Source organism: Pholcus phalangioides, unplaced genomic scaffold (genome assembly GCF_987345545.1).
Source record: "Pholcus phalangioides strain wild (caught in Gottingen) unplaced genomic scaffold, Ppha-v1.0 ptg000003l_1, whole genome shotgun sequence".
NCBI lineage: Eukaryota > Metazoa > Arthropoda > Arachnida > Araneae > Pholcidae > Pholcus > Pholcus phalangioides.
Window position 1 is genome coordinate 29798053 of NW_028301596.1, and position 25728 is coordinate 29823780.

Here is a 25728-nt window from a genome sequence, read left to right on the forward strand (position 1 = left end):
CTGCACAAATTTGTTTTTTCAGACTTGACACATTTTCCTTTTATAATCTATAACTTGAAAATGATTAGATATAGAACATAATTCCTAAGGTGTTTTATGCTCCACTCATCTGTCACCCTCTGTTGTTTGGCAGATTAGTCAAGTCTTTGCATTATGACATGAGATGAACAATAATTTCTCCCACTAAAAACTGTAGTATACTTATGTCTTCATCATTAAAACTAAAAACAAAGTGAAGTGACAAAAAAAAACAAAAAAAAAACCTAGACAAAATCACTTGCAAGATATTTATTAATCATATTATTCAATGTGGAGCAACTAACTATGTTGTTAAGAAAAAAGAAAATGAGAACATCAAGTTAGAATGTCATGTGCTTTTGTTTCAAGCAACCTTTCCATGCTCTGCACGTCAAGACACCATTGATCGAGTCTTTGTTTCATGCCAGATATCTGACCAAGAGCCAAAACTCTCGGCTGCACCCACCTCATGTTCACCATTCGATCAACTTGGTCGATAGAACCCCGAACAAGCTTCAAGGATAATGCTTTCATGACGAGTAGCTCAACTTCATTGTCAGGCAACCTTGTTTCGGATGCTATTTCCGAAAACGTGAGGGTACGAAGATTACCGGGACGACGGAAAGTCATCTCCATCAAACAAAGCAATGATATTTTCTGCCTTATTTGCAATTCGTGAGCAGCCAAATCTGGTTGAGCCATCCAGTACGGACGAAGCACTTCATATTTCTCCAAACTTCCAACATTAAATGCTTCAAGCATATCAACAACCCACTGCTTACCCGTTCCTTTCAAGCAACTAATTACTGGATGTGCCAAGAGTTCACCAAAATCAAATACCCCTTCTCCCAAGAGGGCAGCAAGAGACAATGTGAAAGCTCGTTGTTGCTGTTCTTCCGAACTCATATCTTTAAGTTCAGTGCAACCTAAATATCTCAAAGCATCTCGATAGTAAAGAGCGTGCTGGCCCATCACTTGATAATAATCACTGGACAACTGATAGAAACGCCCATGCACTGGACTGACACCATCCATGGAATCAATCAGAGCCCGAGTTTCCTCCAGAACCTCTTTCACTTTATCCAAGTCATTCTTCTCTAGCATGAAGCGGCCAGTTATTATGTTGCACAGTACCACAGCCTGCGAATTACTTTTCACCTTCTCTTTGGTATTAGCTATGAACTTCAAAGCCTGATCATAATCTGTAATCTGTTTGACAATGAACTTCAATATCTCGACAAGAGACAGTGGGTTTATCTTACTTTCAAAATCAGCCAAAAAATTTTCATACATATCTACAAGTAACGTTCCCTTTTGCAGATCGGGATCCTTCACGATTATTAGCAACTTGAGTGTGAGTTGATGCCACAATCTCTTGTTATAGAGTTCTTCCATTTCAGTCCATATCGAAGCTTTATCTGGAGGACTCATGGCTTGCTGAGTAGATAAGTAAGCGCTGACATCCCTCATCTTTCCCCACTGTTCTTATGGCTTCTTCTAAAGAATTCAAGTCCTAAAAACCATCAAAAGAGCAGAAATTTAAATATTGAAACAAGTCATAAAAAAAAAGCCATGAAAATGTTTCAATAAATAAACATTACAGGAAAATGCTAGGCGGAGCCCATGCCCAAAACAATGCAATGACTTTCCCTGACTTATTTGGCGATCCAACACTCGTAATGTGGCGAAATAGCTCTATTGCTTGCCATATGAAACATTCAGTCGAGATCAAAACCTGGATTAAAATTATTTGGTACTTGCATATCATCCATGCAAGACCTGCCAACATGTGACAACAGCTAACTATATGCTAGTATCTAACAATGCAGTTATTATGATTTTTCCACAAAAAAAGGTTGCTAATTCACATTATAGCTGGTACCATCACTGGCAGTTTATCTTCCTGGCAAAGTTAAAATGTGTACAGGGCTGTAACTAGAAAAGAAAATTCACTGTCACCTGCACTGTACATACACATACAGATTTACTTACTGACTTGCATACTTTAACCAGCTTTGGTCTAGATTTGGCTCATACAAGAGCACATTGTTTCAACATAATTGGTTCTAAAGCTCCCTTATTGGTGACAACTTGGCACACCAAGACTTCTGGTTGCAACAATATGGGCAATGTTGGGGGGGGGGGGGGGAGGTATTTTACCAGCTTACCAGATTTTTCTTATTTTCTTAATCTTTCCCTGGCAATACACATTTATCACTGAATAGCATTAAGTTAGACAATTATTGATGTAGGCTACTTCTCACCAAATAGTTTTTTTTAGTGGTTTTCTTGCCAATATTTTGCAATGCTAAAGAGCGAAACTGCAGAATCAGGGAACAGCACCCAGAAAGACTTTTATGCTCTGATCAGTTTATTATTTAAAAGAGAGTCTCTGTTTTTATTTTAATATTTATTTTAATCTTTAGGAGAATATTATTTGGAAGAACTATTACAGTTGGCCCCTCCGTATTTGTGGGTTTGTTTCTTTTATTGGAATTTTTTTTTGAAAACACTTAGCAATCATCATTCACTTGTTTTGTTTACAAAATTTGAGTTGTGCGTGGGTGGATGGCTCATTCTTCTAGTGCAACTGATAATGCTTTAAAAGAAAAAAAAAAGCGAAAACAAGAAAAATTGGATATATTGACTATGCTTGACAAAAGTAAGTCAATACCTGCTGTGGTCCACCATTACAGAATCAACAAATCTACGGTGAAATATATCAAGAAAAAGGAATCTGAAATTCATCCAGCCGTGGTTGTAGATGGGATCCATGCATTTCTCGGAAAGAAATACAGTTTTCATGGTTACAAGACTGCTACAAAAAGATATCCCAATCGATTGTAATATCATAACAGAAAAGGCGAAAAAATTTTCTCTTCTATAAGGAAAGGGTTGGTGAAACGTCTATTTCATCAGAATTTTCTGCAGGCAAAGGTTGTTTCATAGATTTAAGAAACGATTTGGATCACACAATGTAAAATTCACTGGCGATCAAGCCTCTGATGAGCAGGAGGCAGCAAGGAAATTTCCAAAGACTTTGTAGAAAATTATTGAAAAGAATAATGTTAAGCACCTCAGCAGGTGTTTAATGCTGACGAAACACTATTTCGGAAAAAAATAAAGCAAAGAACATTTATCACCCAAGAAAAGCAAGCAAGTAGGTTTTAAAGCAAGTTAAGGTAGACGTACTATGTTCTTTTGTGCAAATGTGTATGAGTACATCATAAAGCTCACTGTCATTTTCAAATCTACGAATCCACAAGCATGGAAGGGAAAGGATAAGTCAAAGCTCCCACAAAGTATATTGGATGAACAATAAAAAAACGTGGAGTATGAAAATACTTTTTCTGGATTGGTTTAAACTATGTCTCATTCCAAAAGTCAGGAGTGAAGACATACCATTCAAAGTTCTTTTGATACTGGATTGACTGAGGAGGAATTTTTGCAGCTGCCTGATCCTGCAACTGAAGCGGTACCAGATGAAGATAAAGATGTAGAACACAAGTTCACCACAAGTAACAAAGGGGAAGAGCTTCGCAAGTTCAAATTAGCAATAGATTATTTTTATGACATAGATCCCTCCATGCTACGTTCTTCAAATGTACAAAAAGTAGAGGAAGCGTTGTCAACATACTCCACCATACTTGATGATATGAAGGAAAAGAAATGGCAAACAGAAATCACAATCTTTTTTCAGAAAACATAGCCTTACATTCCTTTCTACCTCTGTGTCACCAAGAGATAACGAGATATACAAAAAAAAAAAAAAAAAAAAAAAAAAAAAACCCTATGGTTTTGGTAATTCGCTGTCACCCCCGGAACATAACCCCTGTGAATACAGGGGCCGACTGTATAAATAACTCGAGAATATTCTTATTATTCTCAATGAGAATATCCTCAAGTTATAATAAATAACTTAAAAATAATATATGTATTTATAATATGCTACATGTTTGTGAATAACTAATATATAGTAATTATACTAATATATAATTATAACAAATATAATAGTAAATGATGATAAATGGTTATTTTTACATTTGCGAAAGAAAGAGAAGCTGTACATTAAGTTTTTAAAAATGACGCTCTTTCGAGACCACTTCCAAGAGCACAGTGTGTGAAATGTATAAATTACAAGGTCCAATATAAATAAGTCAAGGTGGACCAGATAGTCTTACTGCGTTGTTCATCTATTTTTAAAAGGATTTGTTTAAATTTTGGCACTCAGTACCAGTGTAACTGTTTTTGACAAACGGAGGACTTTCATTTCTACCTCTTTGCTGAGTATATTATAAATGTTGTTTATGCCTCTTCATGCCCTAAAAATACAGAAGACAAAGGTATTGGGTAGCATCAGCATCACAACACCTAGAATAGGTCTATGTACTCAATTGCTTTGTCATGCAAACTGTTTTTACCTATACATAAAATGTGCACCATAATTTTGAATGATGAATGTTACTGTCCAAGACCATGAAGTAGTTAATACAAAATTACTTCTTTTTTTCAACTAGGCACATGTTTCTAGTCACTACTGTACTTGTTGAACCCTCAAACTAAGCAAATAAAAAATTAATAAACCAGCTGTGTTAACATACACCCCATTCCCAAATATAACTTTAAAAACAATATAATTTCTGCTTTGGCAGAATCATTAATTGCAATCTACTACATTTGTAATACTCTGCATTATTTTGATGATTCCCTCCTCAATTACAATGAATTAAACAAATTTTGTTGATCGGATTTGGTAAAAAAAAAAAGGACAAAAACTAGAAAGTAAGACAAAAATAGGACATTTTACCAAAAAATAAGAAAAGCAGGATGAGTGGGAGCCCAGTATACTTAAAAAATATCTCCATTGTCAGAAGATACAGAACTATTCAAAACGAGTATTCAGACTAATCATTTACAATAGCTTGAAGTTGAATAGAGTAAACAAAAAGCAATTTAAAGGCAAATAACAATAGACCTGAATCCTTGGCATGCGTTCATACATAACAAATTAGCTAACCTGGTACTTCAAAGTACCATCAGTGCAGTAGATAAAGAGTTAAGCAAAGATGAGCGTGGATCAGAATTTATTCACTTTTTGGCAACTGCAGAAGGTATGTCATGAAAATTCTTTTAAAACTACCCAAACACCCAGAAAAATAGGACAACAGGCCTGTTTACACAGGTTAAGTGTAGTTAACTAAAGTGACCACACGATACAGGGTTGAAGCTACAGTCGCATTTTTCGCAAAATGCAAAAGAAAATCTTAGAATGCATACAGGAGGTACAAAACGAGTAGACATCCATCCATAATAAGCATTTTACTAAAGTTTTTTCCCATTTTTGTTTTTTTGCGAAAGGAATTTTTTTATGTAGCTTAAACCCTGACATTATAAGTGATTAAGTAGATCCTCATTAGATAACTTTTATGAAGGCTAAGCCTAACTAGTGCATGCGCATAGAACCTGCTCGGGGGGGGGGGGGGAGGAGGAGGAGAGGTGTGTTTCTTTTAAGCTTATAGCTCCCACTAGCAGTAATGTACCTAATTCAGGACAAATTCCCCGTATTTGACGGAAAAAGTTAGTAAATGTGGAAAATTTCTTGGTGTTCGTAGGAAATTCTAAAGGTTTCATTAAACAAAAATTTAGAGATGCGAGATGAGAATATTCTCCTGGATGTAAAAATTGGAGAATAATCGAGAATATATTCATTTTTCTTTTAAATAATTTAAATTTTTTTAATAATTTTGTTTATATTGTGAAATATAAATCAGTTTTCATTGCCTGAAACATTTACAACAAAACAATTTTTGGTATAATCACCCCCTCAATGACAACTTTAGTTCGAGAATATTCTCAGGATATTCCAGGTCATGATGAGAGGTTTTAAAAGTTTTGTTATAAAGATTTTAGAAACCTTTAGATTAAAACATTAAAAAATTATTTTAAAATCAGATACATTTTAAGAAATAAGTTCACAACACAAAAGAAATTAAATCAAAGTTGATTGATAAAGAAAGCTATTCTTATACCTTCATTCTAAGAAGATACAGAACACATACACTTAAATTCTGTATCACAAAAAAAAGTTGTACAATTCAGCCCTGTTGGTTTAATTTTCTTGCTTTCAAACTTTAATATTGTGGTCTATAAACTTCAATATACCTATCTTCTTGACGGGAAGAGAGACGGGGACAGAATATTCTCTCAAAGGACTACTATTATAAATTACTAGAGAATATTCTCATCAAAAATAATAACTATTATACAAAAATAAAAATTATTATTCTCAAGTTATTTATCGAGATTATTATAATACATGTTATTACATATATTCTTGATAATACTCTTTGGAAAGATTTTGGTAACTGAAGAATGTTTGAGAATATTCTCTGGAAGGACTATTATTAATAACTTCAGAATAATTCTTATTATTTTCTATAAGAATATATTCCCCAGTAATTTATGAAAGTAGTCCTTTCACACACACATAGAATATTCTCAAGAATATTATATGTAACTATATTATAAATAAGAGGAGGATATTCTCATCAAGAACTCATAAGAATATTCTGAAGTTATTTATAATAGTAGTCCTAGCACAGAATATTCTCATCGAGGAGAATATTTGAGAACTTTACATCTCTACAAAAATTATTTGAAATTTTATTTTTTAAATTTAATGTACAATGCTTTCCTTAATGTTAAATACTTGATTATGTATTCTGTCAATAAATGGCAGCAAATTCAATTGGGACGAGTGGGGAAATATTCCAAAAACCTGCTGAGCTTTGAATATATAATAAATTCTCCCCACCATCACTAAATTATTTTTGAATCGTCAGTTTTTTCAACTCTTGGGAGTACGTCGATCAAAATACTCTTATTTGCCACTATTTTCAACATCAATTGATTTTTAGCTTGTTTGCAACGATAGTTTTCATTTCTATATATCAACAAACATTTGTGGCAAAGATTCTCTTCAACAAACTTGAAGGTTTGTTGATAGTGGTGGTCCTCTGACCACTTTGCCATCCTATATCTAGGGATTCTAGCTAAATGGAAGGAGATGATGGAGTATAAACAGGTTCACACTTAAGATCAAAATAAATATCCCTGAGAGAAAGCAAAAAGACCCTCCAAGAATGGCTGGCCATGTCCACTGGCGCATATGAATAGGCCTACTTATTACTAACTAAATGGCATGTAAACATTCCTGACCGTCTGCATACATTTTAAAGTGCTCCACTAACTAAAATGTAATAACTTAATGCATGTAAATGGGCCTTTTACGGAAAGATGAATGTTATATGAACTCTGCAGAAACCATTGGAGTTATGTGATGGTGAGGAACATGTGCACTGTAATGAGTTTGGCAGAAGTTGCATTCTAAAATTGCTGCAAGAGCTTTGAAAACCTCATATATACATTCAGCGTAAAGGAATTGTCAAGAGAAAAATTAAAAAATTTGCAGCCCACAATATTCAGCTTTTAAAACCATAAAGTGGAAACAACATGGATGAATTTAACAACTTGCTAAGAAATACGAATAATACAAAATTTATTGAAGAAAACAACAGTTCTGTATCTTCTTAGAATGAAATTGTTCATATAAGAATAGCTTGTTTTCCCGATCAACTTTGATTTAATTTTTTAACTTTGAACTCATTTATAAAAATTCATCTAATTTTAAAATAAATTTTTTAATGTTCTTCATAACAAAAACTTTTGAAACTTCTCACCATGTGACTGAGAATATTCCCGAATTAAAACTTGTATGATTACGCTAAATGAAATCATGGTGATTACGCCAAAAAAAAAAATTCTAAATGTTTCAAGCAATGAAAACTGAATTTTCTCTGATTCAAAAGAATATTCTCTAATTCAGGAGAATATTCTCGTTCTCTGAGAATATACTTACTCTAGAAAGTAATATTTTTATTTTCATAATGCTTGATGGTTTTTGTTATTATTATGCTTTCTACGCAGGCGATTTTTTTCTTCCCTGGCATAGAGTCAGTTAGGGGTCAAGGATAGCAACTTACAAGAGCAAGGAAATAATAATATCCATACAAAAAATGCCAACAGGTTATGGAAGTAGTAGTCAAACTAGCGTCACCTGCATCACAGAAGGAAAATGAGGAAATGGCAATTCATCCTCAATAGGAAAAAAGAACGCCAGCCCTTTCATAAGGATCTTGCCTATAAAAGTCACCAAGGGAATCTGCAGATTATACTGCAGTTGTTCCACCACATACTCTTAAGATAATTTTGATACTCATTATCTCCATAAGAAACTCGATGAGTATAAGTCATAAAATTTACACTACTAGTTTCCACATAATTGAAAATTTTTACTCAATCTTTTAAATACATTCCCCCCTCAAACTTCACATTTCTATGAACTCCCACAGCAGCGTAATGACGAAAATCCATGAAATAAACATCACCCCTAATAGGGAATCACAAAGTTCGGATTACTGAGTTTTTACTACTACAGTAGAAGGTCGATTATCCGAACACATCGGACCGAAGCGTGTTCGAAAAATCGATTTCGAAACTAATTCAATAACGCGAAGGAATAGATTGAAATTCAGTAACAAAAACCTTAATATTAAAAATTCTATAATATAATAATATAATCTTTGTAACAATTTCAGATCGTGTAATAACTTTCTAAAAATTATAACAATCATAAAAAAACAACAAACTAAAGGGAGGGGGCGACAAAAAATCGCCGAGTAAGACTCCTGGAGGGATATTCATCGCAATACGATATGCCTAATGCTTGGAATAAACAATTACATCTAAAACTCGTTTCACTGCATCAGGGAAAGAAAAAACGTTTCTGATGAAAACAATAACAGTCATAATTAGTATTCACGAATTCTACGTAATTTTCTCGCATTCGCGAAGCTTACTTTTTGCTGACCAAAATTTCCTTTCAAAATGCAATCCCTATATTGTTATTACACAGCAAATAAATTTAACGGCTTGAGAATGATTGAATGGGTATTGCCATACCTACCCATCCCAAATAGCGTTTTTCACCTTATAAAAAATATGGGTGTTGAGAAAAGAGTATCAATAATAAATAACTGTTATGAAATGTACAATCAGGTATCATGAATTAATAATATATAAGCAAAGTAATGATCAAATAATATGAGTAGTATGAAAATTCTTGATTAAGAAAGACTTATAGTCAATTGATGTGTGAATCCTGAGAGGCTCTGCGTTTCAGCCGTTATCAAGACCAGACATACACTATTATCGTAAGACTTTAGGATAAAAATCGCAAGTCCCGTGTTTTGCTCCTTATTTATTTATTTGTTTTTATTGCCGATTGCTAATGATGTGTATTTTTTTTCGGTATTATTGTTAAGATTCGGCACTGGTTGGTAATGGGACATTCATGAGATACATGCAGCCAATTCTGTCGTTGGCGATTATTGTTTTATTACTGTGCTGTGAGAATAGGACCGAGAAAGCTTACAGGAAACAACGTCAGTTTTAAATTTTTCTTCAAAACTTTCATTTTATCTGATTTATCAAATAACCGCTGATGAAACGCCAACTAATGCTGGCCATTTCATGTTATGGGCAGGCAGGCCAAAAAACAGTTATAAAACTATCAAACAGGAGTGTTCGGGGGAAGTTGGTGGGGGAGCCTCTAAAACTAAAAAAGTTGTATCTGCACCTTTGACCCAAGTTGGGAGCGTAGGTCCCTTTAAAACACTTTTCAACATTTATGTTCTCATTATTTTCAAAAGTTACAGCCAACAGCGTATTTACAACGGGGAGAGGGGGCTTACAAGCGGGGATACAGACCCCTAATAATATGGGGTAAATTAGATGTGTCCTGTAAAATACAGGATGATCTGATGCACGTACGTGGTAAGTTATTTCCCGACACATTGCCTTGGATCTGCCTATCTCCACTCCATTCTAAGCTGAAGATATGTCTCTGCTTCATTCCCAGAAAGGAACTGAAGATGCCTCAGTCCATTACACTTGCAGGTGAAGATGTCTTAATCCATTGCGTTCACAGCTGAAGATGTCTCCACTCCATTTGCTACTGAAGATGTCTGATCAACTCCATTTGCAACTGATGTCTGATCAACTCCACTTGCAATTGATATCTGAATCCATTCCATTTGCAGCTGAAGTCGTCTGAATTCACTTCATTCTCAGCTCAACTTTCGTTCAGGCCCAGATCCAGGAGGGAGGTGTTGGAAAGATCCTCTCCCAAGAGCCAAATAATATGGGGAAATTTGTCTGTCCCGTAAAATATGGGATGATCCGATGAACTTACACAATTTGCTCCTGCGGACACATCATCTTGGATCCATGCCCAGGGTCTTCTCAGGCTATAGCCCAGGACAGCAAGTTCAGAAGGGTGGCAAAACTTTTATAGCTCACAGACGGTAAAACCTTAAATTTGCCTTTGCCTATAGAGCTTGTGACTAAGTTAGTCAATGACAAAATGAGTGACCTTTGGAGTTTAAAAGCGTTTGTGAAAAAACAAGTAACCTTTGGAGTTTGAAAGCATGTGTGTGACAAAACAAGTAACCTTTGGAGTTTGAAAGCATGTGACAAAACAAGTAACCTAGGGAATTTGGGAGTATATGAGCGACCAGATCAGGGAGGAGCAAAAAGAATGACCTAGAGACAGTGAGCATGAGAGAGACCAAAAGAGTGTGTAAGCATGGGAGTGACCGTAAGAGTAAGGAACTGAATCAGTAAATGACCAAACGAGTTAAAGAGTGAAGAATTAGGTTAGTGAAAGACCAAAAGAGTGACCAAGAAAGTGAGTGCTCATATAAGCAACCAAAATAGTGTGCAAGCATGTGAGTGACCAAAAGAGTGACTTAGAGCATACACAAGTGAATGTCCAAAGAACAACCATGGAAGTGTTCAAGCATGGGGTGGCCAAAAGAGTGACTTGGAGACAGTGGCAGGAGCCAATGGCGAATTCGAGAAATGAATGGTCAATAAAGTTAGACTAGAATGGGAGAAGAGCGGCAAAACTATAAATTTGTTTCTGTTTTAAACTGAAAACTATTCTCAAAACAAAATCTTACTGAGCGATAATTATTAGTATAAGTTCTTGTCTTTATTATTACAGAAAGCTTCACGCCTCTCAACACTTCGCATACTCTGCGGCATTCTCACCGTCACATGCTCGCCCACGATGCTGAGGGTCAAGTGGAGAATTCCTCTGTAGACGTGACCGATGTGCTTCAGCCAAAGGCCTTGGTTGTATCACATTTCTCTCTAGGTGCCAAAGCCGACAGCAACCACACCGTAAGCACTGCAGGGACTGAAGGAACTCTCTCTGATCATTGTCATACGGATGGCTCGTGCGAATCCCTGAGTGCTACCTGCATTCGCTGTGATTTCAATGAATCGTGTATTTATGGTGAAAGTGTAGAGGTGTTATGTAAAGCAAAAGAAGATTCGAAATGCCAAGTAGGTTTTGTGATTTCATGCATTCACTGTGATTTTTTTGTATTTTGCTTGAAGTTTTGATTGCTTGGATTCTGCCTGTTTTTATTCAATCTTAGTACAGTAGATTCTGCGTAGTAGACTCTTGCTAATCTGGCACATATTGGATCAGGGTATACCAGATTACCGAAATCGACAGATTACTGGAAGTCAATTGAATGAGCTCATTTAACCTTTTAATTGGCAAGCATTAAAATATCTAGAGGAGAAAAATTTTGAGGAAGAAAATATTAAGCAAATGATGCAGGGCCATAACTAAGCAGGTGCACCTGCACAAGGCCTACTTGGAAGGGGAGCCCAGAATGGGCCTAAATTCAAATTCTTACACAGGGCACAAGAATGGCTAGCTACTGCCCTGAAATGAGATACCCTGAACTCTTTTACATGGCAAAATAAAAATGCATTGTCAGTATTGAAAAAGATATAGGAAGTTGCACTTCAGGGAACACATTGCATTTATGTGATTTGTTTACTCTTGTAAGAGTATAAAAATGTCTTTAATGTATACAAACCTCCTTTCCTATCATTGATGAAGAATGCATAAGCAATATGTCCCCCCCCCCAAAGCAGAATATGCCGAATATGAACAATCAGTTCCATTGCAGAACAATCTGGAAGAATTTTTAGAGAAACACACTATTATGGGAACTTTTACTGCAGCACATTTCAGCCAAGGGCTCGTTGCAGAACAATGCAAAACATTCTGCTTTGGGGTATGTCTCCTCCTCCACACATGGGTATTTTCCTTTAAGAAATAGGAGACATGTAACTTTGAGCTATTCCACTAATAATTGTAGAAACTTCTTGAGCAGCTCACTAGTGGAAATCTAATGTTTAAGAGTTTTTAGAAGCATCAATGTCGAAACGCTCAAAATATAAAGTGTGTTTACTTTAAAAATGTAAGAAAACCAGATTGCTTGAGTAAGAAGAATGTCAGGTAGAGGGTTAAATGCTATAAACTTCCACACCAGGGTTTTCCAAAGTGGGTAACATTGCCCCCAGGTGGGTGGTGGAATGGTCGGGGGTTGATAGAAGCTATGGTATGACACAGGATCCTGTAGGTTCCCTTGATTCGGGGGGGGGGGGGGAAGGGAAACAATGAAAGAAAATTTTTTGAAGAAGGGGGTGATCGAATGAAAAGTTCGAAAAATTATGTTCTACACAAAGACATGGAGTGACATATGTTTTCCTCTTCTATGGGTTTGAAGAAAACCGCCCGATTATTGGATGGGCCGGTTTATCGAGAGTCTACTGTAGTTCAACATTGTACTTCTTACAGAGTATGTTAAGCAAGCATTAATTTTTATTCATTTATTTACAGGGAAATCAAACATTTATGAGGACATTTAATTGTCGGTACTGTTACCAGACTCCCTCACATGAACATAATTGTCAGAAAAACACATCATGTCACGTAGTTAGTGCTCCTAGGCAGCGATACATTGCCAAATGTATCGTTAAGCCACATGTTCTTTGCTTGGGTAAATATGTTTGTTTTTTTCTGTTGATTTTTTATCTTCTTCAGTACTTTGTAATTAAAAGAATACATATTTTCACTCCAGTTCCTAGATTGGTTTTATTCCAGCACGGCCCAGGTTTTTGACCACCTGCTTATTTCTCGGTTGAGAAAGAGCGGCTGGTCATGCTCGTGTTAGGAGGAGATCGCTTTAATTGAATCCCTTTCAGTAATATTATACAGGGTGATCCAAAAGTCATGCAACTCGCTCTTAAATATTTTATTTTTAAAATGCTATCAAGAAATAAAAACTTTTTTTTGTTCAAATGGAACAGCGTTTATGGATACAAAAACAAAGGTGGTTTCAAAATGTGATCCTTTTGCATGAATGTAGGTGATTTGCAATTACCTTTTCATTCTCTGATTAAATTTTTTGTTTTAGTTCATTAATGGAATGGGTATTATTCTTTTTTTTATTTGCCTTCGGGTGTCCTCACAGGAAAACATCAGGGGATGACGGGTTCAGTGTGGTGTTGATCAGATTTTTCGAACGCATTCCGTATGAGTGTTATTCATTTGCTAGTGATCGTTTTCTGCAGCATTCGACTTAGCCTTAATAAGAAATAAAACACTGGAAATGTCATTGCGCTCTCGTTAAAATTGAATTGCATAATTTTATTCGAAAAAATCCTATAATTTATATTTTTTTTACCTACACTATGCATATTCAAGCATGATAAAACAAAAATCAAGAGTGTGTATAGTAAAAATCAATCTTCGGTCAAAATGACAGGTATTGGTCCTTCTAGGTAGAATGAAATGTCTTTCTAATGGTAAATAATAAATTATAATTAATGAAGGTTTGTACAATGAAACCTTGATTTAACGATACTCTGCAGACTAAAAAAAATATTGTAGTGGGATTATATCGACAAGTGGTAGTTAGACACGTGATACACACGCTACTAAGTAGCATGAAAACATGCCATTTTCAAGCATATGTAACCAATGAGATTATTAGACACATTCGTGTGTAAATGCTACAGATAATCTCATTGGTTGCATATGCTTGAAAGTGGCATGTTCTCATGCTGCTTAGTAGCATGTGTGTCACAACCTCAAACATTAATAAATATTTTCAAACAAAACATCTTTATAAAAAGATTTATAGTTGTGTTGAGTATCATTATAGCAAGATTTCACTTGTAGAAAAAGAAGGTATAAAGTGTCTCCTCCACATTTGTGAATACCATAGTCTTGCTTGTCCAACATAAATGGGCAGGCTGAATGTCGGATAATAGGGAGGAGTTAAGAAAAATGCCTATTAAATGTCAAACTGTGTTATAATTTTGCATGTTACGAAACCAATAACCATGCTTTACAACAAAACAACAGAAAAAATTAACTTGCATTTACAAAATATTCTGAAGTGGAATAGAATACTTAAGAAGTTTGATCCTATGATGATATAAGGAATTTTTGATTGTAGTCTGCTTTCCTGATGAGTACAGTTTCTTTGCTGCTAATCCCACCATCTTTGAAGCATCATTATGTTGATTCCTTCAGCTTCTTAACTCTGTCATTATTTAAAATCCTGAGAGGCTCAACAGTTGGTGCTTGATCTTTTTTATATTATTTTTTTGCTGCGGGACATCAGATAATACAGAATGTCATATAAGTGGAGGTCGAATAAAGGGACTACTGTAGTCGAAGTTACAGTGAAAAAAATATTCTCTGACTTATGAGCAAATATTTCAGATGTGAGCAGTCTTCAATCTATTATTCTGACACCCAACTACAGTAGTCTTGAAAGTTTGAGGTTCCAGAACTTCTGATTATCTGAAACCTTTCAAAATTCCTTTTTTGCCAAGATCTTGCTTGTTTGATTTTGGATTCAATGATGGAAGGATTCTCTAGAGAGCAAAAATTTTTCATAAGCCCCTCTATAGTAAATTTATAATTTACAAAATAATAACAATCATATCGGGTCTCAGGGATAGGAGAGCCTCTGTTAGCATCCCTTATAAAAAAGCCATCAGTCTTAGTAGCCCTAACCGTAATGAATTACGTTGCTGAATAAAGAACAAAATAGGTCACAGCAAATACAGATATGTAGGTATAAGGCCTTCCTCTCTCTTCCCCCTCTGAAAGTCAATTTCCTATTGTCCTTTTGGATTATCCAGATTCTACTGTATCTATGTCACATAGCTTTTCTGTAGAAATTTATCTCTGAGCATTCCTATCTGGTTTTTAATTTTTCAGACATGGCTCCCATAATTTTTGTTCTTTTCAGGTAAAAGAGTTTTTTCCAAAAACATCCTGTGTAACTGGACAAAAGGTTACAGTTGGGGTACAGCACTGCTGTTGAGGTAAAAAGGAAAATTCGTTTGTTTTTCAAAATTTATAATCAATACATTGAAAATGTTCTATTGCAGTGATTGTTTTTTTAAAATTTTTGTACACAATTTTTCTTGGCTACACACACACACACACAGTTATATCTTCACTTTTTCATTAAAAATCTGAAGATGCTCTTCCTGAGTAGATAATTATCAGTATTATAATACTGCTAAATTACTTTTTTTGACAATTTGTAATGGAGGAACAAAACAGGCAATTTTTTCCTTGCTATACAGAAATATATATTTCCAGACTATTTTTGAAGTTTAAAGGTTATTTTTGCAGTTTGGAATTTAGAAAATTGAACGATATGGAAAATTATATAAAATTTTAAGTTAAACTATTTTATTTTTTTAACTACTCTCTCACACACAAGCATAAATTAACTTGACCTTGATTTATTTGGAAGACCTGCATACAAACTTCTGCTTTTGCAACCATGTAATTAACCCATTGACAATGGTTGGCAAAAAATTTGCCATTCCAAATTCTAATTTTTTGCATTACCAATAAATTGGGAGTGGTTCTACTCAGTTTTTTTTTTCTTTCTAAAAAACCAAAGTCGTCTTTAATGGGTCAAAAGGGTGGGGAAAAAATATTTTTCATTCAGCTCTGCGTTTCCCTCTTTTTTTCTTAATTGAATTCGTAGCACAAAAGATAATTAATGTTTGAGAGGGAATGGTTGATAACTGGAGCGAGAACATGCAGCAAGCTACACGAACAGCAATAGCCAACACCAACTATGTAGAGCAGAAAGCCTCATCTTGAGATTTGTGACATCAACATTAGTCTTGAAATCCTGTGAGATTGTTTTCCAGCACCACCACGAATGAGCAACACACACTGCAATGCCGATATGTTTGACCCACATGTTGCTATTATATATATTTTTAATGTTATGGAAAAAGGGATTGAATTAGCAAAGAATTGAGTAGACAAGTTTAAATTTCAACACCCCAAAGCAGAATATGCCGAAATGTGCGATGTACGTCGCAGAACAATCTGGAAGAATTTTAAGAAAAATGTAGAAAAACGCTATTATGTATATGTGAATTTTTACTGCAGAACATTTTCAGTCAGCTGAGGGCTTGTTGTAGAACATCACAAAACATTCTGCTTTGGGGCTTCAACATTGTTTTCAAGCACCAATCAGGGCAAGCCTATTTGAAAAAATAACCCTTCGACCTTTTTTTGAAAACTTCATTTCTGTTGATTTTATCAAAAAAATATTCATTGAATACCAAAAGAAAATCGAGGCCAATTCAACTATATATAATATCCTTTATTTGTCATTAAGATAGACACATGCAATATTCACTATATATTTTCAGTCATTAAAAAAAAATAATAATAAATATGTATAAGGAACTTTTCATGTAATGTGTATTTTATTTAAGGGAAGAAAAAACAGTGAATGTATACCAGGTGTACAAGTATGAAATGTGGATTTTTTTTTTTTAAAAAACACGTTAAATTCGGAAGAATGATAAAAAGTGCTTTATTCAAAGTATGCCCCATTGCTTGTTATACATTTCCCCCATCTTTCCTGAAATTTGTGAATACCACGACAGTAAAATCTTCCTTTTGCTGCGAACCATTCATCGAGCTATTTTTTCACATCTTCATACGAACCAAAGCGTTGCTCAGAAAGTGTGTGACCCATCAATGCAAACAAGTGGTAATTGGAAGGAGCCAAGTCTGGTGAGTAAACCGCATAGGGTAGAACTTCCAGCTGAGTGCTACCAACGTGCCGCAAACCGCTTTTGCGGTATGTGATGGAACATTGACCATTGAACATTGTCAAGGAGCATTTCACGTTGTCATGGGGCATTGCAATTGGAAACAGCTTGTTGACTAACGCCCAATTGCTCTGTGAGTTGTTTTTGTGTCTGTGTAGTATCATCTTCGTCCAACAATGCTTCCAATTCCACATTTTTTTTTTGGCGGTTTTCCATGTTCCTTGTCTGCAACATCGAAGTCACCACTTTTGAAACATTGAAACCATCATTCACACGTATCTTGCGATGGAGCATGTTCACCATAAGCTTCTCGAAGTAATCAGTATGATTCAGCAGCAGTTTTCTTCAAATGAAAACAAAAAAAATGAATGCTGTCCAAGAATCCTCTTTGTTCAGTATAACTTTCGACATATTGAACACAACAATACAACACTTTTCCAATTTATCACTCGTGCGCATCTGACACTTGTTGATGACACAACAAAATGGCGCAGTGTCAAATCTTTATAGCACAAACTGCATTGGTGCACCATCTGTTTTCTGAAATCCGCATTTCATACTTGTTACTTGTACACCTGGTATATAAACAAATATACTTTGCTTTTCTCCTTCCAGAATTCCATAATTTGAAAATTATAATTCAAACTATGGATTGGATATGGATGATTCTCATTCATACATAAATGCATAACATTCTATGCTAAGATGCGATTTAAGCAGTAAAAATCTAGTTACAAAAATAGTTACTTTTTTTTTTGAAAATGTCTCCAACTTCTTACAAATACAACGCCACAACAGGCAAAATACCCAACGAGGTGGCTGAGAAAAAAGATGTTTATAAAAATATGGATGTCATATATTTCCAAAAAAAAAAAAAATAAATATATATATATATATAAATAAAAATATAGCATCCCAATTAAAAATGCAATTAACAAAAATTATAATATATACACATGATAAAATACTATACAATGCCCATAAAGAATACTAATGGTTGTCTTATTCTAAGTATGGATAGCTTCTCGAATTACCCCAACATGTTTATCGTATTTCTTTTTGAACGTGTCAATTGTGTTACAATTTACTACCTCGGGGGTAAGTTATTCCATTTCATTGGCAACCCTATTAGAGAAAAATTCCCTGCGACACCATAACCTTGCATTGTCCCTCACCAATCGGTACTGGTGTCCCCTTGTAAAAGCAGTCAATTGGCAGTGCACTAAAAGTTCATGGTCCATCCCATTGAAAATTTTGAACACTTCGATCATATCTCCTCGATATTTGATCGATCCCATTTTCTTTGTATAAAATTGTTTAACTATTTATAACTTTCTTTTAAAAGTGCATTTTTATTCAAAGATTCTCTAGAAATACATTAGAAAAAATTCAGACTTTTCCCCCCACATTCTAAAACACCTCAAAGATATACTGTTAGTATTTGCATGTATTTTCCAGTGGAAATATGGAAAACCCAATTCATCAACACAGTATTTTGTAATTTCTAAAGAACCCAAAGTTGTTTATCGTAACACATTGTGGGTCTATATCGAAAATGCACCTCCTGTACACATCGAGAAATGTAGATTGATTTAGAGAATTACATTATGAAGCAACGTGTGATCTCTGTTCAAGAAGGGTAAAACATCAACCTGACGAAATTTGTGGGCGGGGCAAAATTCTTTTCGGGGAGAAACATCACTTTTTGATACTGGTATTTTTAATCAGGCACTATCAGTAAAAAAATGGTATGGCCCTATTGAAGGGCGAGGATGGACATGGAAATTTAGATGGGGACTAGTGGACAAACCCACTATTTTTCTAATAATGCAATTATCAATTGCGATGCTATAACAAAACCAATAGCATCCAATCCTGGATCAATTTTGAGAATTATGTTATGAAGCAAAGAGCCATCTATGTTCAAGACAGGCAAAATATGAATCTGACCAAATTTATAGACGGGATGAAATTCTGTTTAATACTTTGATTATACACTAGTCACACATTGTGTAGGAAGCTATCGAGCAGCTGCTGAAAAGGAAAAGATGTATTGTGACTTTGTGCTGAAGTAACGAGCCACTGTTTGAGAATGTTAATTTTTAACAGTGACAGAGGAGAATTAATTGAGAAATAATGGCGGAGTGGTCATATTGAGGGTTCGCATGTTAATATTCTAAGTTCAAATAAAGTTTGTTTTTGAAATCGCATTAGAAAAAGCCTGGGATACATTGAAGCCACTGCCATGTCCTTGGGAGCCAACAATTGATATTAATAATATAATAATCACTTGAATATTTTAAGTTGTTTTATGTGAAAAATTTATGTATAGTTGAAATCTTACTATTTTTTTTAAGTGTTTTCAATTCATTAATAAAGTCATCAAAATTTGGTAATTTGTATGGAAAGATAAATTGACATTTTTTAAACATACTTTCAAAATATATAGAAACATTATATCACTCACATTTACTGTGTGTGAAATCTGGGGATGTGAATGCACCTATAGTGATTGATTGTATTCTATATCAAATGTCACATCATCTGCCTACGCATAAAACAAGCACAGAGTCTACCAAAAGACTCTCACTAGACATTTGAATGCCGCAAAACGCTGTTCACCCCTTTGTATTTCAAACGTGTTGCTTTATTGTTAATTGAATATTGTTAACCCATTAACGACGACTGAATTTTTTAAAAACAAAAAATGAGTGGAACCACTTCCACCATTATTTCACCAGGCAAAGAAAAAACTTAAAATTTAGAATAGCAAATTTTCTTACCAGCCGGCGTTAATGGGTTAATAAAATATTCCACTGACAAATAACCATGTATATCTAATTGAAATATTTCACAAATGTTTATTTCCACACACATCTTGTGCTTTCAATTATAACACTGTCTATACATCATAAAATAGTGATCCTCAAGCGTTATAAAATTTGACCAGTTGTCATATTGAATTCCAATAGATATGATCACATTCAACTCGACTTGGTTGGTCCTTTTCCTCTATCAAATGAGTTCACATGTTGCATCTGTGGACTGTATCACAAGATGGCCAGAGGCAAGTTTCATAGAAGACATCTCAGTTTAGATCATTGCTCGGACTTTCATTGGGCAATGGATTACTAGATTTGCTACATCGATTACATATAATCATCAAACAATGATGAAAGTTCCAGTCCTTGCTCTTCTCGGGTGTGCAGCAAATTCACACGATGCCATATGATACTGACAAGTCATACACACCTGTCAACATGAAATAAAAGCATCATTAGACTGAATTTTTCAAAATTTGACTATTCAGTTGACATTGATAAATAAGATTTAAAAAACTTGGTATTTTCATTACTTTAACCCCAGCAGATGGCTCTCCACAGATCATACCAAGGGACCCAGTTTCAGGACCATGAAATAAAATATTTCCCTTCATGTAATTATTTGAAATTCCATCGAAGGCCCCTGAGAGAAATATTGGCTTGGGGTCCACCAAAAATCTGATCATAGAAGCCTTGCTCAAGGATGTGGGGGGCCACAAAATATATTTTCTGTAATTCTAAATTCCCTCCAACTGTTTGTTCATTAAAAATTTCTTTCATTGAAGGATAACATTAAAAAATGATACACAATGATACAAAAATACAATTAGTACACAGCACCAATAATGATATATTATCAAATAATTTAATAAAGCCATACTCCTATATATAGTAATGAATTTATGAAAGTTATCAATATTATTATTACAGAATATAGTCATCGATGCATTTCATGAAATAGTAAAAAATAAACTCACCTTGATTTTTTTTTTGTGCAGTTATACTGATAGGCATATACTTCCTTCGCCCAAAACAAAGCTCACTGGCGGCCGAATTAGCTGTTGTTTTTTCCAACCATTTTTATGAAAGGACTTAGGCAACAATATTGTTTATTGTCTTCCCAAGAAATTGAATAAAATAAACATTTAAACATGAAATCAAACATTAATGAATAGCATGGTAATGAACCGTTGTTGCAATGGCAAAAATTAGGGACAGGCAGTGTCGGTCAGGGAGAGAATGAATGCTGAAACGTGATGATGTCACACCATGGAAAAGATTAACACCAAAGGCTTTCTGCTCTAGTTGGTGTTACAATAGCAGACAAAAAAGGGCTTCTGACGTCGTCCACTGAAAGCGACTTCTACACACTATTCAGTCTGCGATTGCATTCCATGCAGACAAGTGTGTTCGTAAATAATTTTGAGGAAATATTGGAAAACTAAAATTTTTGAGAAAATTTATCAAGTCCATACCATACTTAATGTGAGAGGTCTGAGACAGAAAGCGTTCTGGTTATAAATGAATAATTATATTTAATCGATTATATATATATATATATATATACACTACTTATCACAACCCATGAACAGCAATTGTCAAAATTTTCAGCTTCCATGTTCACATGGGAAAGGAGGGAAAAAAATAGCACAAAAGAAAAAAAAAAAAAACACCACTCCATACTGCGTCTGCACAGATACAGTAAAAGCCACGTGATCCCACAGGAAGCAGAAAATTTTCTTGTCTGCTGTTTTAGGCGGAAATCACGAGCTAAAGGTTTCTAATGGACAAGGTTCTCGTACTTGCTGCACAGTGGGTCGGGGCTTGCGAATGCAAACATCTGCATGCAACTTGTTTATAGCTTTCTAGTGGATGACTGACTTAAGTCAAATCTCGCTCATTTTTTCCTTTCATTCCTATGAACAAATATAGATTTTAATTCACGAGGCTTATCATTAAAATTAAACTATATATTATCGAAATTTGTAGCCAAAAATATGTAAGTAAAAGGATAAAAATGGAAAATTCATGTCATTGTCAAACCTCCCTATCTTGTTAAATCGAGTAGTAAATCCACAAAATTCAATGAAATTCTTAACCAATGAATTTTAACATAAAATGGAGGAAACAATTGAGTAGGGAGAGAGAGATTACTCTGTGCTTTTCCATTCTAGCAGGCAAAACTATTATGATGCTTCTCATTGTTTATTAAATGGGCTGGGTGGTTTTTTTTAAAGTAAAATTTCAAGTAGCTGTTTTTGGTTATTCACATAATCTAAGCAGGGATGGACACTTTATGACTTTAACAGCACGATAGCAAATTTCTGTATGTTTTTTTTCAGTTAAGCTTTCACTTATGCTTGTAATTTATGATCTGGAAATCCCAATTTATATTTTTGAAAACTTGTAATTTGTTGGATTCTTTGATAGTGTTGTTCTCGGAGGTTTTGGAGTTGACAGATTCTATTTAGGAATGTGGCAAGAAGGTATAGGCAAGCTTTTCAGCTTCGGAGGCCTTGGAGTTTGGACATTGGTTGATGTGATACTCATTGCTGCTGGTTATTTGGGACCAGCTGATGGTTCTCTATACATCCGATAATTGAATATCATGTATTTGTATGCTGTAAATCTTTATGGATGTTATCAAAAATTGTAAATAAAATTTTTTTGCAACCAAATAATTCTATTGTGATTGTTTTGTATATTTGTGTAGCATCTGCAATCTGATGAACAGTTCCATGGATATAGTAATTGAACTTTGTCTTAAATCAAATATCCTGTTAGTTTCCAAAACAACTATAGGATAATTTGTTTTACCCATCACAGAATTACATCATAAACGTTATTTCATGGGTAAGTAAATTCAACATTTATTTTGAATCAAAAGCTATTTTAGATGCATGGAATGAGCTGATTCATATTGTGGATACTATATAGCTATCAGTAAAAGTTGTGAAAAAAAAAATTGATAAAGGGGGAGCATAAAACAAGAGCTAACAATCAGCCATTGCCAGATATTGATTGAATGATTGCCAGATATTGATGATATTGAATTAATTGAGTTACTAAGGCATGAAAAACTTGAGCACCAAACGATAGTTTTTATTTGCAAAAATTCAAACATTTCTGGTTTTCATCGTATATAGAGGAATCAAAGTATTTTTTGAAATAAATTTAAAAACTTCAGGTTACTATAAAGTGTTTAGAGAATTTTGATATATTTCTTGGACATTTTTTACTTCATTTTAATTAAAATTTGTGAAAATTTCAATTTTGGGTGTTTCTACCACTTCTAATACGTAAATCAATTATTTTTTTTGTACTGCTAAACGTGAACAAGCTATGTGCTTTGAAAAATGCATGCTCCATTTATGAACATGAGCTTTTCGAGAGAGTGGGGATTCTAGTGTAATGTGCAGTGCGCTGCTTTGATTTTCACATTCAACCATACCCTATCTATGTAAAATATTCAATCAGTCTTTATTAAATCATTCATACTGATGTTGGAGCGATTTACTTTTTAAAAAGAATTTGATCAAATAGTTTTTTACTCAGTTATTTAAATAATAAAATTCATGAAAAAAAAAAATTAGTTGTGTATTGAACAGATATTTTTAAAACAGCTCTGCATTTTCAGAGTATTTTGTTGTTGACCACTTTCAACAAATAAAATACAGCAGCTGATCAAAGTTTAGTACCTATCATAGGAAGAATTTTTGGTGCTAAAAAGCCATTGTGTGTTTCTCAATCTCGATATATTTATTAAGAGATTAAGTGTGTGAATTGAAATTATTTTTTTTGGAATTGCAGCCAATGCTTATGGATCTGTTTAGTTGAAGTGGAACTCAATTCAAAGCATATTTTTTATGTTCAAAATTCCAACCAGCAAATGTTATTGAAATTAGTTCAACTGATTTCTGAGAGAAAAATTGAGAAAGTTCCTTTTATTTTAACCACTCTTTTTAAAATTTACCAATAATGCATGCAATGAAAATTAAACCTTTTGTATGTTGCGCAGAATTGAAGCTGATTGAATTTTTCCCCCCATCTCAAATACATATTCTCCATCGTTGATAACAAATAACCATCACATCATCATGCATGCATATTTTGGTACTTGAGAACCCCCAGGAGTTCCAAACCAGTTTGACTTGTACTTCACATTTTAATAAATAAGGTTTGTTATAGACTAGCTCTGCGCAATATAGAAGAAATTTGTACTCATGAATTCACTGCCTTTTGCCTGAACCACATCAAAATGAACATAGGCTTTGGTGGGATGAAGATTCAACTGCGTCTATTCTTTCTGAAATGTTTGACATGTTTCACTACACCATATCTATACTAATACATTTTTACTACCATAATAAAGCTGCAGTTTTGTCAAAAGAGGCTTCAGGAAAACCTCAGAATGAACCACCTCGATGAAATGTTAAGATTATTCACTGTATAAACAACTCATTGCCAAGGAATTATTTTTGACTACATGGCGCATAATAAAGTCCCCATACCGCACATTACTGGTGGCTCATTGATTCTAGACTTCTAATTAGGAAAAGTATCCAAATAACCTGTAAGATACATCATTCATATTGCATGGGGATATAGTTATTAATATTATAAGAAAATATTTTTTTATACGGACATTCTTTGCTCAAAACCCAATTAGAGAGTTCGGTCAACAAAAAAAAGTTGCACACCAAGTGTGTATGTATTCGCCACGACATTCACATTTAAAATCAGAGAAAAGGTGGGGAAGAACAGCATAATGAGCTTGTCTGATAGCACTAGTCTACAAGATTTTCTGGGAAAACATGGAGAAATTTAACTGTTCCTGATTAATTTTTGGGTGCTGATTCCAGATCAGACCTTAAAAAATGACCATCTGCTTGTTTTTTTGTTATATGGTATTTAATATTGAATATCTTTCAAAATTTACATGTTTAGGCTCACGTCTTAAATGGTACTATATAATCATATTTTTATTTTTTGTCAACTGAAACTTGTGGAATAGCACAAGCAAAAAACAAGGATTTTATCTCCAATTGTAACAGGTTTTCCACCAAGACATTCAAATGATGGATGACTAGTGGTTACTGTTGGTTTTTGCAGAAAGAAGACAACATGGTACATAAGAGAAAGAAATTATTTTTAAAAATACTCTGGTAAAAATGCTTATAAATTTCATTTTGTGTGTATACATGTGTGCTATGGATATTATGTGTATGGAGAAATTTCTTTTTGGTATTTCACATATAAAGACACATGAATATTATAAAATAAATATTGTAATAAATGTATTTTAATTTTTTGTTAGGAATATGCCATTTATCTTCATTTTCGAGATGTGTCAGGTTCATTTTCGACTATTGATTGGCTTCAACCACAAGCACTGCCACTTTTTTGATATTTGATTTAATCATAATTTTTAACCATAAACATTAAAATGTTAACATGTCCTCCTTGCTTACAGCGAGCCTTTCAAATTACCTCCCGAATCCACAGGAGCCACTCTCTAACTAAAAGAAAAAACACCCAGCTTCTTTTCTCTTCTCCACCAAGGGCCTTTCTCCCCCCACCCACACTTTCTAATCCCATCATGCCTCTTCGCAATGGAGAAACCTTACATTACCCCCTTCCTAAGCGTGAAATATGCATAACATATTTTACGAGACAACCTGGTTACATACATAAATACGGATAATAGAAATTAGGATACGATCAAATAACAAGATGCTGATAGCAATAAATACTTACATAATTTGCAATAAAATACAAGTAAACATTA

The 25728-nt window shown here is 34.3% G+C and overlaps 2 protein-coding genes across 2 annotated transcripts; one reads left to right on the top strand and one right to left on the bottom strand.

Moving 5' to 3' along the window:
• Positions 1-273: 273 nt before the first annotated feature.
• Rpn9 (regulatory particle non-ATPase 9) lies at positions 274-9061 on the bottom strand. Its single transcript, XM_089247453.1, has 2 exons — positions 8937-9061; positions 274-1531 (listed from the first exon to the last, which is right to left on the bottom strand). Exon 2 carries the CDS (start codon positions 1486-1488, stop codon positions 355-357), a length of 1134 nt encoding a protein of 377 aa, XP_089103579.1. The 5' UTR covers positions 1489-1531; positions 8937-9061; the 3' UTR covers positions 274-354.
• A 246-nt stretch (positions 9062-9307) lies between these two features.
• Positions 9308-22616, top strand: amx (TM2 domain-containing protein 3 almondex). Its single transcript, XM_089247454.1, has 5 exons — positions 9308-9521; positions 11144-11487; positions 12845-13004; positions 15273-15348; positions 22371-22616. Exons 1-5 carry the CDS (start codon positions 9431-9433, stop codon positions 22537-22539), a joined length of 840 nt encoding a protein of 279 aa, XP_089103580.1. The 5' UTR covers positions 9308-9430; the 3' UTR covers positions 22540-22616.
• Positions 22617-25728: the final 3112 nt, after the last annotated feature.

Bases quoted from the DNA above. Each gene is read 5' to 3' on its own strand.
- Rpn9 (XM_089247453.1), bottom strand. From the start codon at position 1,488: ATGAGGGATGTCAGCGCTTACTTATCTACTCAGCAAGCCATGAGTCCT.
- amx (XM_089247454.1), top strand. From the start codon at position 9,431: ATGAGATACATGCAGCCAATTCTGTCGTTGGCGATTATTGTTTTATTA. The intron at 9,522-11,143 runs GTCAGTTTTAAA...TTATTATTACAG, and splicing joins GAAAGCTTACAGGAAACAAC to AAAGCTTCACGCCTCTCAAC. The intron at 11,488-12,844 runs GTAGGTTTTGTG...ATTTATTTACAG, and splicing joins AAGAAGATTCGAAATGCCAA to GGAAATCAAACATTTATGAG.